The sequence below is a fragment of the Sus scrofa genome, chromosome 11 (genome assembly GCF_000003025.6).
Source record: "Sus scrofa isolate TJ Tabasco breed Duroc chromosome 11, Sscrofa11.1, whole genome shotgun sequence".
NCBI classification, from domain to species: Eukaryota; Metazoa; Chordata; class Mammalia; order Artiodactyla; family Suidae; genus Sus; species Sus scrofa.
The window spans coordinates 70,257,290-70,271,668 of record NC_010453.5 but is presented as its reverse complement, the minus strand read 5'-3'; the positions used below and the strand labels follow the sequence as shown (position 1 = coordinate 70,271,668).

The 14,379-nt window shown below is 40.0% G+C and overlaps 1 protein-coding gene across 3 annotated transcripts in view; it reads left to right on the top strand.

Annotated features, from left to right (window-relative positions):
• Nucleotides 1–14,379, top strand: part of FGF14 (fibroblast growth factor 14) — a 610,568-nt gene that overhangs the window by 590,273 nt on the left and 5,916 nt on the right. For all 3 annotated transcript variants that reach the window (XM_021065381.1, XM_021065382.1, XM_001924895.6), the window contains exon 4: nucleotides 13,905–14,103. In XM_021065381.1, coding sequence (XP_020921040.1) covers nucleotides 13,905–14,103 — 199 coding nt within the window. The remainder of the gene's footprint in view (nucleotides 1–13,904; nucleotides 14,104–14,379) is intronic.

Sequence of the window (14,379 nt, the reverse complement as noted above, 5' to 3'; positions counted from 1 at the left end):
AAATACTAGAAACTCACTAAATATGTATTGAATAAATCAGGAAGTTCCCTTGTGGCTCAACGGTAATGAACCCAACTAGTATCCATGAAGATGTGGGTTCGATCCCTGGCCTCACTCAGTGGATTAAGGATCTGGCATTGCCATGAGCTGTGGTGTAGGTCACAGATATGTCTCAGATCTGGGGTTGCTGTGGCTGTGGCATGGGCTGGCAGCTGCAGCTCTGATTCAACCCCTAGCCAGGGAAATTCCCTATGCCACACGTGCAACCCCTTAAAGAAAAAAAGAAAAAAATTATTGGGTAAATAAATGCCTGAGTTCTAGACAGCAAGTATGGAATAATGGAAACCTGTTTCCATATGTTCAAAGTATTCAAATTTTCAAGTTTATTCTATATTTGGAACAGAAAGCTCACTATTTGTAATTATATATACAATTACATACATATATATATATAAACCAACTTTAAATAATATAATTCTCCCCATTTCATAGTGTCACACTCTCAACCAACAACCTGGAAAGTAAAGTACTTCATCAATGCCTGTGAAATTTCATAATATGACATGAAGATACTTCAGTACTAATTAGATAGAATTAAATCCATAGCCGAAGTGAGCTTTCACGGTGTCGGCTTCACCTGGTCAGAGGCATTTAGTCAGTCGCGTGGCATTTTCCTCCCCACAGTTGGTGTTCTTCCTGGAACTGCTGCTAGTGCTTCTGCTCTCACTGTCTCGGCCTCCTTCTTCGGTGTTCAGTGTGTGTCCTTTCGTGTGAACCTTTGGAGTGAGTTATCAAGCAAGTCGCTGCCAGGATCTAGGCAGTCATGGCCAATGTGTTTTAGCTAATAAAGCAAAACCAAAGGGAAGCGATTCTCAGGTTTTCATCTCAGCATCACATGGGCTTCCTTTGTATTCCACACGTTCAGTGCTGCTAATGATTCTTTTCTTTTTTTTTCTTTTTGTTAGTGTTGGTGATTCTTTATCAGCTACTGATCTCTTTTACTAATCTCTTTGTCAGATAGTGATGATTTGTTTGATATTCTGGGGGAGGAATTAAACCCTTTTCATCTGGTTCATATTTTCAACATTGTTATTATGAAGGAATATTTGCTCAGGAGCAACAGTACGTTCATAAATATCACACGAATAGAAATAAACACATCTTGTAGTTCCCCCTGTGGTGCAGTGGTTTAAGAATCCAACTGTGGTGGCTCCAGCCACTGTGGAGGTGTGGGTTCAACCCCCGGCCCCGTGCAATGGGTTACAGGATCCAGTGTTGTGGCAGCTGCAGCTTGGATTCGATCCCTGGCCCAGGAACTTCCATATGCTGCAGGTGCAGCCATTAAAAAGAAAAGAAAGAAAGAAAGAAAAACATCTTAATCCATTCCTTATGAGTGTTTATGCTCTTGGAGGCTCAAAATCATCATCTATGACATGGGATGATGCTACTTTTCTTCTTGAAGGGCTTTTAACTGCATTAGTGAATCAAACAAAATATATGTGAATGGCCTTTGAAAATCATAAAGCTCAATAACAAATTACTATCATTCAATGGGTGTGGCATTTTAGGAGTATTGTAGAACCTGCTTATAGTTCCTTCATTTTTTCTATGGAAGCTTGCACTTTATAGGTTGGATAAATGAATTTTTGTTTGGTTTGGTTTCGTTTTGATTTATGCAACCAAGTGGTTTTGACTGGGCCCATTTTTGTTAGGAGAAGTCTACAATGCAAACAATTAGAAGTTTTATGGAAAGGTCTAGTTTAAAACCAAGGGGGAGGGGCAGGGAGGGGGGTGGTTGGGGGACTTGGGGGTAATCAATACAAACTATTGCCTTTGGAATGGATTAGCAATGAGATCCTACTGTGTAGCACTGGGAACTCTGTCTAGTCACTTATGATGGAGCATGAGAATGTGCAAAAATAGAATGTGTATGTGTAGCTGGGTCACCATGCTGTACAGTAGAAAAAAAATTGTATTGGGGAAATAATTATTAAAAATAATAATAATTTTGGTGATAAAAAATAAAATAAAATAAAATAAAATGGAGTCTAAAGGAAAGAAAGCAGATGCATGTGGGAATAGACCTAAAGAGAGAAGGATACAGGGTTGTAAGAATAGTTTTAAAATACAGTTCTAAGCTTAATTAAGCAGAAGAAAAAAAAAACTGATGAAAACAAGTCATGTTTGCTCATAGAAGTTGGCAAAACTAAAAGTCACAGCTACATACTTGACATTTATAGTCAGTTCCTCAAGATACAAGGAGATGAAAGAAAACATTGACAGAGAAAGATCAGCAACCGGACTTGGTTTGGGTAGGACATGGCAAGATACTGCATTGATCTAATCTACTTACAGTAACTAAAAACATTAAATTTTTTGCACAGCAAATTCTAGTGCAGTGAATTGAAAATGTTTGCTAGTGGAAGTAATAATATCTTCGTCTAGTTAGAAATAAAAGAGCTGGCATTTTCTGTAGCATTTGTTCCATTTGGGCATATCTTCATGGTACCCCCATCTCCCACTCCCAGCATCACGGCCACCATTGGTACACTGACGTTAAAAACACAGATTCTAGTTTTATTGCCCAAATCCTTTAGAATCTCTGAATCACGCTCTCTTATTTCTTAAGTGCTGTCGCCCTTTACTTCTTTCCTCTGTGTCTGGTGTATGTCATGTCTGAGGGATCTAGCCCATCATACCAAGTCCAGTCCTAATCCAAGCTCAGTACTCACGAGATGTTAGAGAAAAGTAATGAAATAAAGAAGAAAATAAATGCTAAGGTTGATAATTTTTAAAATAATGTTTCCAACTGGATTTAATCATCATTTCTACTCCTTTCTTGAGGGTCATTCATTGAAGGAGAAATTTTGTTCTGGAACAGTTTACTTCCCTGTTGTTGCCCTGGCTGTTGTCAAGCCACATTCCCTTCCTTGAGTGCCCTTTAGAATTCTGTGTGTTAGGTTGACCAGTGGTATAACTAATGACTTGGAGCCCAGGCCGAAGATTATAGACAGCCTAGGATCCAATCTTGTCCTACCACTTACTAGCTATATAAACTCTCACCAAGATACTGAACTTTAGAATTACAATGTGTTAAAAAGAATAAGATGAAGTAATTCATGTAAAGCATTGAGCATTGGCTTATGTTAATAAAAAATTATTTCTAATTCTTACCTTAATTCTCCTTTAATTAGTTTATAGTCACATGCAACCCTTTGTATAATAGAGCAGTGTTCCCTAATTTCCAATCTTTTACAGAGATATACTTTCAGAAAATATAATAAAATTAAAATACTAAGAAATATTTTAAGTACAAAGTAGAAGCCTACAGTTTTTATTTTTATATTCAAGAGATATAAAGTTCTCTGTTAAATTACTATAGAAGTTTTCACGGATTTTTGTTCAATTTCTGTACTTGTTTCATTGCAGACCAGAAATACTTTGTAGGTGGGTATAGGTCCATGGATTATGCTTTCAGTGGTGCTATGCTGTGGACAGTGTAATATATTTTATTAATTACTTTTTAAATAAGATAACCTCATTTTTAAAATGTTCAAATGTTTCCTGATGGTATCATGGCGTGTGTGTGTGTGTGTATGTATGTGTGTGTGTGTGTGTAACACACAAATATGTATATTTATATATATAAACAAATATGTAATCTTTGCTATAACAAAAATACAAATCACTCGCTGAATCTGAAAAATCCTTAAAATGGAGGATGAGATAATGCCAGCAATCTGACCTTGAGACTTATGTATCTCTGATGACGCCTCTGAGTATTTCTCAGGCCAAAAAACTCTCAGCATATTACTATATCGTGACATTATTTACTGTGTCCAGAAAAATATTAAAAACTCATGGCAGCACTTCTTCTGGGTTTCATCACATACATCCAGTCTGATTCCTTTCCTATAAAGCACTCTCAGGTTTAGTTCCTCTTTCAGGCAAAGTTGTATACAGTTGACCCTACTACGTATGCTGAGGTCTACTGTTGTGCAGCTGCTATGTCACAAAACACAAGAACACATTTGGTCTAGGAGCTCAACTTTATTTTGTTTTATTTTATCATTATTATTATTTTCTTTTTTGGCCACTCTGCAGCATGTGGAGTTCCTGGCCAGGGATCAGATCCACACCACCTTTGCGACCTGCCCTAAAGCTGCTGCAACACTGGATCCTTTAACCCACTGTGCTGGGCTGGGATTGAACCTGAGTCCTGGAGCTGCAGAGATGCTGCCCATCTGGTCAAGCCACAGCAAGAACTCCCAAGAGCTCAATTTTATCTTTCTTTCTTTCTTTCTTTCTTTTTTTTAAATTTACTGGTGGCATATGGAAGTTCCCAGGCTAGGGGTTGAATCAGAGCTGCAGCTGCCTGGCTATGCCATAGCCACAGCAATGCGAGAATCAAGCCACATCTGCAACCTACATCGCAGCTTGCAGTAACGCCGGGTCCTTAACCCACTGAGTGAGGCCAGGGATTGAACCCGTACCCTCATGGATGCTAGTCAGGTTCCTAACCTGCTGAGCCACAGTGGGAATTCCCTAAGAGTTCAATTTTAAATCACAAAACCACCCACTATCGTCACCCATTCCACCCCTTCTCTGGGGAATTTATGCCTGCAGGGAGCTGGGGGCATGGTCGACAGCAGGGGTAACCAACTCAGTTTCTCTTTTGTTCAGTGTTTCTTTCGTTGATGAGTAGCAGGGTGGTGAGGCGAAGATATGTACAGTACGAGTAAAGGGAAGAAGAGATTCATTTTGAGGATTCCTGCATATTCTTGTTTTTTAAACTCTTTTAATAATGTTCTTCTTCCTCAATGGTTTTATCCTGAGATGAGACAGTTCTGCCACTACGATAGCATATCACTGATTACCATTCTCCATCTATATTTGTTTTCGCATGGAGTTAGACGCAGATGAAGAGCAGCAGTATAAAGTACATATTGTCTGTGTTTTAACTGAATACATAATTCAGTTGAATGAATATTCGTCTGTATCAGTTATCAATTCCATAATGATACCATATAGCAGCCAACAAGTGCATCATGCTTGTGCATCTAGAGGCCGATGGAGCTGGGCTAGGTGGTTCTGCAGATCTTGGTAGGACTTGATCACTTTTCCCAGTACGTGCAAATACGCCAGTTTAGGTTGGCAGTTTGGCCGTGTTCCACATGTGCGTCTCCTCCAGCAGCCCGGCCCGGGCGTGCGCTCGTGGTAGTGGAGGAGGCAGAGAGAGGGCAAGCCCAGTTGTACAAGTGCTCGTCAAGCCCCTGCTCTCATCACTTTAACTCAGGGTGGGAAAATAAGTCAAAGTACCTGCTGAAGAGCTTTGCTCGGGAAGGGTGAAGGAATTCTGGCTATTTCTGCAATTGATCACACGCCTGAAAAAGTCCATCTCTTTAATGGAATGATAAGTGGGTAGGAATAGCTAAACTATTCATCTGGATGGAAATAAATGTGCTTGACAAGTTCCTTAACCCCTCTGGGCTCATTTCTAAGGGATAATAATAGACCAATCTCATAGGATTATAGTGAGGAACAAATAGTTGATTATGTAAATGTATAGAATAGTGCTTTGTACAAACGTATGCATGATTTTAGGTGTTAGCTGTAGTTATTATTATTATTATTATTTTGAGGATTCACTATAAAGCACTGATACTGTGAGAATGGTATATGTTTGTATTTACTTTCCTAAGCATTACTTTGTGATATTTTTGTATTTATATAGCACTGATACCATCTGTTCATGTTACAAGCATTATTATTTTAGGAATTTATACATGTCTACATTCTTGAGAAAACAGATTTACCGCTATAGAACCAGTTGGCACATATTTTAATTATAATCTTAAAGTTTCTAATGGATAAAAAATACACTGTAAATACTTTATATTTTTATTTGTTTCCATTTTCTTGCTTTAGTTGATTTTATACTAATCTTAAGAAATGGTAGCAAGCTTATGAATAATGCCCATTTAATTGATATTTACTAAAATTTCATGATCATTTATTAATTTTTGTTCCCTGTGGTAACAGGAACATATACCAGTGCTTCCCAAGCTTTCATATGCATATGAATCGCCTGGGGTCTTGTTAAAATGCAAATTCCGATTCTGTAGTTTTTGCATGGGGCCTGGAAATCTGCATCTCTAACAAATTCCTACATGGGGAATTTGTTATTAACCCTTGAATACCACGTTTTAAGTAGCAACGATATATGTACACATGTATCATATATGTGTACATATAATATATAATACACATGTGTTTAAGATTATATATGTATTATCTATGAATATATATTAAAATATACATTTATATTATTTAATATAATATTTTATGAATATTTTATTTAAATAAAATAACAAAATGAATTTATGAATCATAATAAAAGTTGTCCTTGCCACAGTTTTAAAAAACATATTGTCATAAAAGAAAACACATTAAATATAATATAATAAATTAAAATATATTTAGCGAATTAAATAATATGCCTAAAGATGTATATATCAAACATCTTTAAATGCCAAATAATACCTTTACTGGAAAAAATAAAGCCTTCATTTATAATTTTGCTTCCTGAGAATCTACTTAGGTAACAGCTTCAGGCCCTATAAATGTAAGTACTTATGGATATTGCTTTTTTGGCAGGAAAATAATTAAAATTACAGGGTCCTATAATCACATCAAAGCTGCCTCTTAAACACATAAATAATTATACTTTAGTTTGAAGTACACACAACACATTTTTTCTCCCTGTGGGCCTTAGTCACAGCTGATATTATACATATTTGTTTATGTGGAATTTCAGATATGTAAAATGCATTAGTCAACTCAATGTTCTCTTTTGAGTATTAACTACAAATTCTTTTTTGTTTCAAAATTCATGACTGCAGTTACCTGGTGGCTCAGCGGATTAAGGATCTGGTGTTGTCACTGCTTTGCTGCCCTGGTACAGGTTTGATCCTGGCCTGGGAACTCCCACACGCTGCAGGCACCACCAAAAAAAAAAAAAAAAAAAAAAATTCATGACTGTAAAATCTTCCAAAAGGTCAGAATATTTTTCCCTTCATATGTAATCTTACGAGCGTTCTAGGTTTCTTTTTAAGGAACTGAGTAGTGTCAGAACTGTGTCATTAAAAGTATAATTGATATTAAAACAATAGAAGAGGAGATTAGGATAAAATCCCTACTGGCTTTAGACAAACCCAGGCAGACTGCATCTCCCAAAAGCAGGAAGGGAAGGAAAAGCTGAGAGTATAGGCTAAATGGATCTTGAGCTTTCTGTCTCGAGGGATGTCAAATTAAATCATTCCTGTTAAGAATCAATAACTAATACCCTGTTGATGACAACAATTAATATTTGAGTTGTACTTTTGGATTTAATGTATAGATTCCAAATATAGTTATAGTTTAAAATAGCTGACATATCATTTCCCACTCCTATTATCTTATTTGTTATTATTCTTCTAGTAAGAACTTGGAATCTGAGGCTCCCTCCCTTTCTCAGTTTTAGCCTGGGGAGAATTATTCCTAAGAATTCCAAGGTTGGGGCCATTATTAGGCTGTGGATGGGAGGGGACTGAGTTTTTAATGACTGTAGAATATAGAGATTAATGGAATATTAATGGCTATTGTTACTGTGCATATATTATGCGCTATTTTCTACTCTATGTCTAATATCATTTCTCTATTCTCTCTCTTTAATCTATTTTGGAATTGCCTTGTATTCAAATGCTATAAATTTGTCCGGAATGCCTCTTTTTATGTTTCCCCTTCGAAACAGTGGTGGTGCTGGTGCTGGGCAAACTTGTAGATATTAAGCAAACATAATTTTTGTGTAGCCATAGAAACAACAAAGGAAGTGCAGTAACTAGATGAAATTTGTGGACTATCAATTTACGTACTCTTCCAGGAAGCCCAGGCTCATAACACCTTAAAGGCTTTTCCAGGGATGAAACTCTTGATGAAAATTCTGACTCAAATCGAATGCATTTGTATACATGAAGATAAGAGCAATCCAAATTTAATTGGGGAAGGATTGAAACTAGATTAACCACCCTTCCCCCAATTCCTTAGGTTGGAAAGTCCTCAGAATGTCCTTTAGATCAGGGTTAGCAAAATTTTTTTAGCAAAGGACCATATAGTAACTATTGCAGCCCTTGCGGGCCATACAGCCACAACAGCTCACCTCGCAACCAATTCATCTGGCGAACTACAGACCACCGTAGTTTGCCGACCACTGGGTTACATTCTCTAGGTCACTGTTATTAAGTTATGATTATGCTAAATTATCTGGGTTTATGGCTTATTTATTGGTTACGAATTATGGAACATGGGACCTCTTTTCTCTCCATCCTGCCCACTTTCATTCTGCACCCCCAAGCCTAGCTCGATGCAGGCAAATGGGCCATCAGGGTGTTTTCCTAGACAAAGACACTTCCCTCAGAAGAGGGATTCTGCTGCTCCTGTTAAGATAATAAGTGCACCACAGATGGTGCTTTCATTTCAAAACAACCACAACATAAAAGGAGATATGAAATTTCTGTTTAATTGTTGTGTTTTTCTATTCTATGATCTGCTGATTTAGTTTGGCAAAGGTACAAATTAATATTTAAACTTCTGCTAGAACTCAACTGCCGTTGATTTTGTCATGGGGGTGTTGGTGGCTCTAAATATAGGCAGGCAAGAGGAGAAAAAGACACATCGAAGTCCCTATATCTCCTTTAGTTTGGCAGTTTCGAAGAGTTTTTATTTGAGCTTAAATTTAAATAAGTATTCCCATATTATCACCGCCAGTTTTAGAATGTTTCACTGGCACGCACAATCATGGTATTTACTCAAATGCATAAAAACCGTCAGTTAGATTAAGGCTGTGTTGATAAGCCCCCTGGGGTTCCTTCTTTCTTGAGGATGCTTCTTGCCACTCCGCGCTGGAGGTCTCAAACTGGTCCATAGGTCCATCTCAGATCCTCCGGCAGTGCTGCATTGAAAGACAAAAACAAGAGCAAAGAAATAGATGCCACCATAAAAAGGAGATTTTTATCCAGAAACCTGGATTGTTTACTTCCTTTGAAAAAAACCCACCGAAGATCTAAGGTTTTTATTTTCACATCTTTTCTTCCATTCTTCCATCGCCTCAACTCTGAGCCTGAGTAAGGGCAAGGGGCATTTAGCCTCATTTGGGGCTCTGTTGGGCTGCACCCTGAAGGCCTGCAAGCCCTGTCCCTGCTCAGCTTCAAGACCCAAGAAAGAGCCCGGAGTCAGCGACAGAGCTGTCAGTGGTTGGATGGCTGGGGGAGCTTACATGTCCTAAGCAAGCTCCTGGAGCAACACGCCACTGTGTGTAGACAGCAGGCGGGTCTTTGCCGTCCCCCCAACCCCCCGCAGGGGGGAGGGAGATGTTACTAGTTTTAGAGAGTTGGTGTCAGCTTGACTCATCGGTTACCAGGGAAACTAGCAGAGGGGCATGCCCCCCGGCGCCCCTTTGATAAGCTGTCATGGTAGAGGTGTTCTGATCTAGAGATTAGGACGAGGGCAACTAGTCATGTCAGGAGGGTGTGTGTGGAGCAGGCACTGGTCCAGCAGGGCGTGTGCAGAGAGCCTGGCCATCCATGCCAGGTGCTCTGGTTATGCCAGCCTCACTCTTGTAACTGCCCGGTCAATATAGGCATTTGGGTTGTGCCTCGGCTGTGCACATGATCCCTGGGGATCTCATCCATTACAGTTATTTTAAATCCCACCTATGAGACTGTTCCCTCCATCTGTCCCTCTAAAGCACGTTGTAGGATTCAAACACAAAACCATGACTCTATTCATTGCGCAGTTCCTCTCAAGAACATTTTTGCTTTGGTTCTGTATTATGTGTTGTTTATTTGATCAATGCCATTTCTCCTTGCAAGGAAATACTTTTTAGAAGTTAGTGCCAAGATTTTTCTTTCTTCAATAATTGTTAGACTATGTAGCCTATCTCTTTTTGTCTTGGCTCCCAGGGACGTTCAGAACTCAAGTTAATAATGTGTCCTCATTCTGGTGTCTTTTTCTCCTTACTTTGTGTATCCTTGATTATTATGTTAATACCAAGTACTAGCATGAATACACAACGACTCATGTCCTGCAAACAATCTTCAAGTCCATTTTGCAAGAGATCAGGCCTTGGCACATCAGAATGTACGTGTTACTAATTTCTCAACCATCCTTCCCTTGGACGATGGAATATAAAACACTGATCGGACTCTGGCATTATTCCCTTGCTTGTTTAAGAAGCTGCCTGTCTGCTTCCTGTTTGTAAGAAGCTAACCTATTCGTCAGTGTCTAAGCTCCTCTGTCACATTTCCCCAGGCTGCCACATCGCTCTGCACCTCATCAGAGCTTCCCAAATGTCCCAGGGCATCGCCCGTTTCGTCCTTCCCGATAGCGTTTACACCACCTATAGGCCCCTTAGTATTTGGAAGGTAAGTTTACCACAGCAAATATTGCATGATCTGATCATTATTAAGCACAAGGCTGTTAATAATATTCTTCCAGGAAGAATCATGTTCATTTTGTATATGTTCACGTTGATACCTCTGATGCTGAGCCCAATGTTTCATAGAAAATTGTTCTCCTTGACTAAGCATTTAGCTACATTTGGGCTTGCTGAACTGTTGATAGACCTGAAATAACTGATACAGGATTAATTTTAACTATAGATAATGGGAAATATTTTTGAATCAACACTGAGTTTTATTGGCTTGCTGTATTCCAGATCCTCTTCAAAATATGTTAACATGTGTTAAGTCACTCAATTCTCCCAGCGCCCAAAATCTGATCCTATGATTTTTGTACCCATATTAGAGATGAGAAAAATGAAGCCCAGCTATTAGGTAATTTTCCCAAGGACACACAGTTGGTCAGAGTTGAACCCACGAGGTCTGGTTACACAGATGGTGTTCATATATGCTACCTCTTTGCCTCGTATTTGCAGATTGAAGGTATATATATCCCTTATGCCAGCCAATAAGTAGTAACCGATCTCAGCTCCATGAATTCTATCAGTTCTCCTGGGGAGGATGGAATTATTTTCAACTCCAATATTTAACGAGCCGATCATTTTCTCGAAAAGTCCAGAAAGTCTAGCAAAAAGCATTAGATAACAGTAGCTTTGAATGGAGTGCGTGTGCACGTGAGTCGGCGTCTACACAATAACTGTTTAACGGAGAATAAAGGAGGCTGAAAATGCACCGACCATCACGGTCAACTGAAGGCCACGGCACTCACTGTAGACGACAGCATCACCTCCCTGTGATGCCGCCGGCACAGTTCCCAGGAAGGGACTATGTCATTGACTTCCCTAGTTTCCGAAGATGTAAACATTTTATCTTCTCTCAGTGTCAGAGGTATACTGAGGTATACTCTAAGAATAAACGACTTCTTCCATAGCAAGGGTCTCCATTCTCTTTTGCCGTCAGCGTAGCCAATTTGGGGCAGAGACTATACACTTCCAGTTTGCTAATGGCAACGGTGCCCTCCACCTTGCCTCCACTATGGCAGTGGGGGGGGCTGAACATACAGAAGGGTTGACCGGCCTCTGGACCTGCACTGCCCAAAGCTGGAGACTCAGACCGACCTGAGTCTCAAGATTAAGGTCCATCTTTAGTGAGCCTCTTAACAAGGCAAGGCTCTGGGCAGAGACCTGATATCTTTGCGGGCAGGTGCCAGCTTCTCTGCCCCCGAGTGACCTACTGGGTCAGCTTTTACCAAACCCACTCCCAGCTGGTTCTGAGACAGGTTGTCACGGGTAGGTAATACGCTTGGATGCCTTGGCCTGTCTCATTCAAAAGGCAAATGACACACCAAAGACTGATCTGTTTGTCCTCGAAGGTGCGTGCTCAGCCACTATGTTCTGTGTAGGAGTCTTTTGGGGAAAAGCCAAATTCACAGCATTCCGTTGTGTTTTCCTTGGCACAAACGTGTTAACACCAGCTCTTTCCTCTGAGGCATGGCCTAGAGTTGAGTCACTGAGACTATTGTTTATTAGCCAGAGAACTCATGGGAAGATGTTTGGAGAACTAGAGCTTCATGGAAAACCAGAACATGCATTTGGATGGTATCGTTTTCAAACCTGAGTTCGTATCATCTCAAAGAAATGAAGGTTTACTTAAATTTCTCTGGGAGGGGCTGACCCTGTCTTTTGGCTGTTTTAATCTCATCAAATTAATCAGTAGAACTGTCAACTTTGTCTTGAAAAGTACCTGCCATTGATAAATCTCTTCCCCTTGGAAAACTATTAGCTTGCAGTGAATTAACGTTGTGGGGGGAGTTGCCGTCGTGGCTCAGTGATTAACAAACCCGACTAGCATCCATGAGGACATGGGTTTGATCCCTGGCCTGGCTCAGTGGGTTAAGGATCCCATGTTGCCATGAGCTGTGGTGTAGGTCACAGACACGGCTCAGATCCCGAGTTGCTGTGGCTCTGGTGTAGGCCAGCGGCTACAGCTCTGATTCGACCCCTAGCCTGGGAACCTCCATATGCCGCGGGTGCGGCCCTAAAAGGGACAAAAAGACAAAAAAAAAAAAAAAAAAGTGGGGTGCACTGTGAATAAATTGTATCCCGCAAGAGACACCATTTGATACTTGACTCTCATGGGAAATACTGAAAGAATTTCTACAGGCAATGATGTCACATTCCTCATTAGGATTAGCAGAGCTTGAACGCTTAAAGGTTTTATTTTTGTCGCCCCTAAAGGGTGTGTTTTTCAAGATGTGCATACAAAATAACTTTTTAAAAAGAAAAACAAAAGTTACTATTTTTTGCAGTCATAAAAACCTATTAAGGTACAAATAAATGTTAAGTATGCGATATTTTTAAAAAGATCAATGACCAGAAAGCTCTGTTTCGCTGTGTATTTCATAAATATGGGAGCACACAGTGCAGATTTTATTGAAAGGAGCCACAAAAACTAGTGACTTCCATGGTCTGTAGCTAGGAAGCTTGTATTTTTAAATCACTTTAAACAGAGGTCTCTCAGAAAGGCCTTTGTGGGTTAAATTTTAGAAGCATAGAAAACTCACTTCTGAACACTGGTGTCATTAATGATAATCATAAAGTCGCAAGCTTTGCGTCATTCATCAATGGAAATAGATCACAGCGCTGCAAGTCGTGGCATTTAACTCATCAGACTCTTTCCAAAAATGCTGGGTGTATTTTAGTGAGGGCTTCTGTCAATGTGTCTTTTCAGGAGTTCCAAGGGGGCTCCAGACCATGAGGTCAGGTCATTACTTTCAGCTCCTGTCACTGTGACCAGCTTACATGACACCCGGCCTCAGCTCCAGGGGCTAGTTTGTGTGCCAGCTGATTGTCAGGGTTTTAGTTTGAGATGTCAGTTTGTCTCTTTGTTGGTAAAACGTATCACCTTGCGTTATCAGTGAGCCCATGAACATCTGGCAACTCTTAGTGTATCGTGTCATGATCCCTATAAATATTGAAAATAGGTCAGCAAATGCCTTCGATATATATTTTATTTTTGTTTGGTGTATTGTGACTATGGGATGCTACCCTCTCGTGCTGTTTCTGGTTGCACTCTGGTTGAACTGTATTCTGTTCAAGTGAAACTATTTTGGGTTTGCTCTGGTCTTCAATTTTCTAATTAAAGGATACCCAGACATTTGCCTATATATATATATTTTTTTTTCCCCTCAAAGTAGCAGCTTCCTCTCTGTTCACTGTACATTGATAACATTGTATGGTCTATTCGTGCCTGCAGGGAAAGATACATACATCTGGACATCGCCACTGGCCCAAGGACGGACTCACTGGCCATCATGGGGGAGGGGAGGAATTCTGGAAGAGCAAAAGGAAACACAGGGAAGCTCCCATTCCTTCCTCTCACTTTCATTTCTTCCTTTTCTCTCAACAGGAACTTTTTACCCCTGAATGCAAGTTTAAAGAATCTGTTTTTGAAAACTATTACGTTATCTACTCATCTATGCTATACAGACAACAGGAATCTGGTAGAGCCTGGTTTTTGGGATTGAATAAGGAAGGTCAAGTTATGAAAGGAAACAGAGTAAAGAAAACCAAACCAGCAGCTCATTTTCTACCCAAGCCATTGGAAGGTGAGTGTCGGGTGTGCACTACGCTTCTCAGATTTATTGCACATTTCTCTTTCACGTCGATGGCTCTCCTGTGGCCACGAGGAACCCTCCTGGAAAGCTGGAGATGTTCTTGATCTTGATCTGGGTGGTGACTCCACAGATGTCTCCCGAAGTTATGCAGTTAGGAGTTAAACACTCTGAGTTCCCTGGTGGCCTTGCGGGTTAAGGATCTAGCTTTGTCACTGCTGTGATAATTTCCATCCTTGGCCCAGGAATTTCCACATGCCGTGGGCAAGG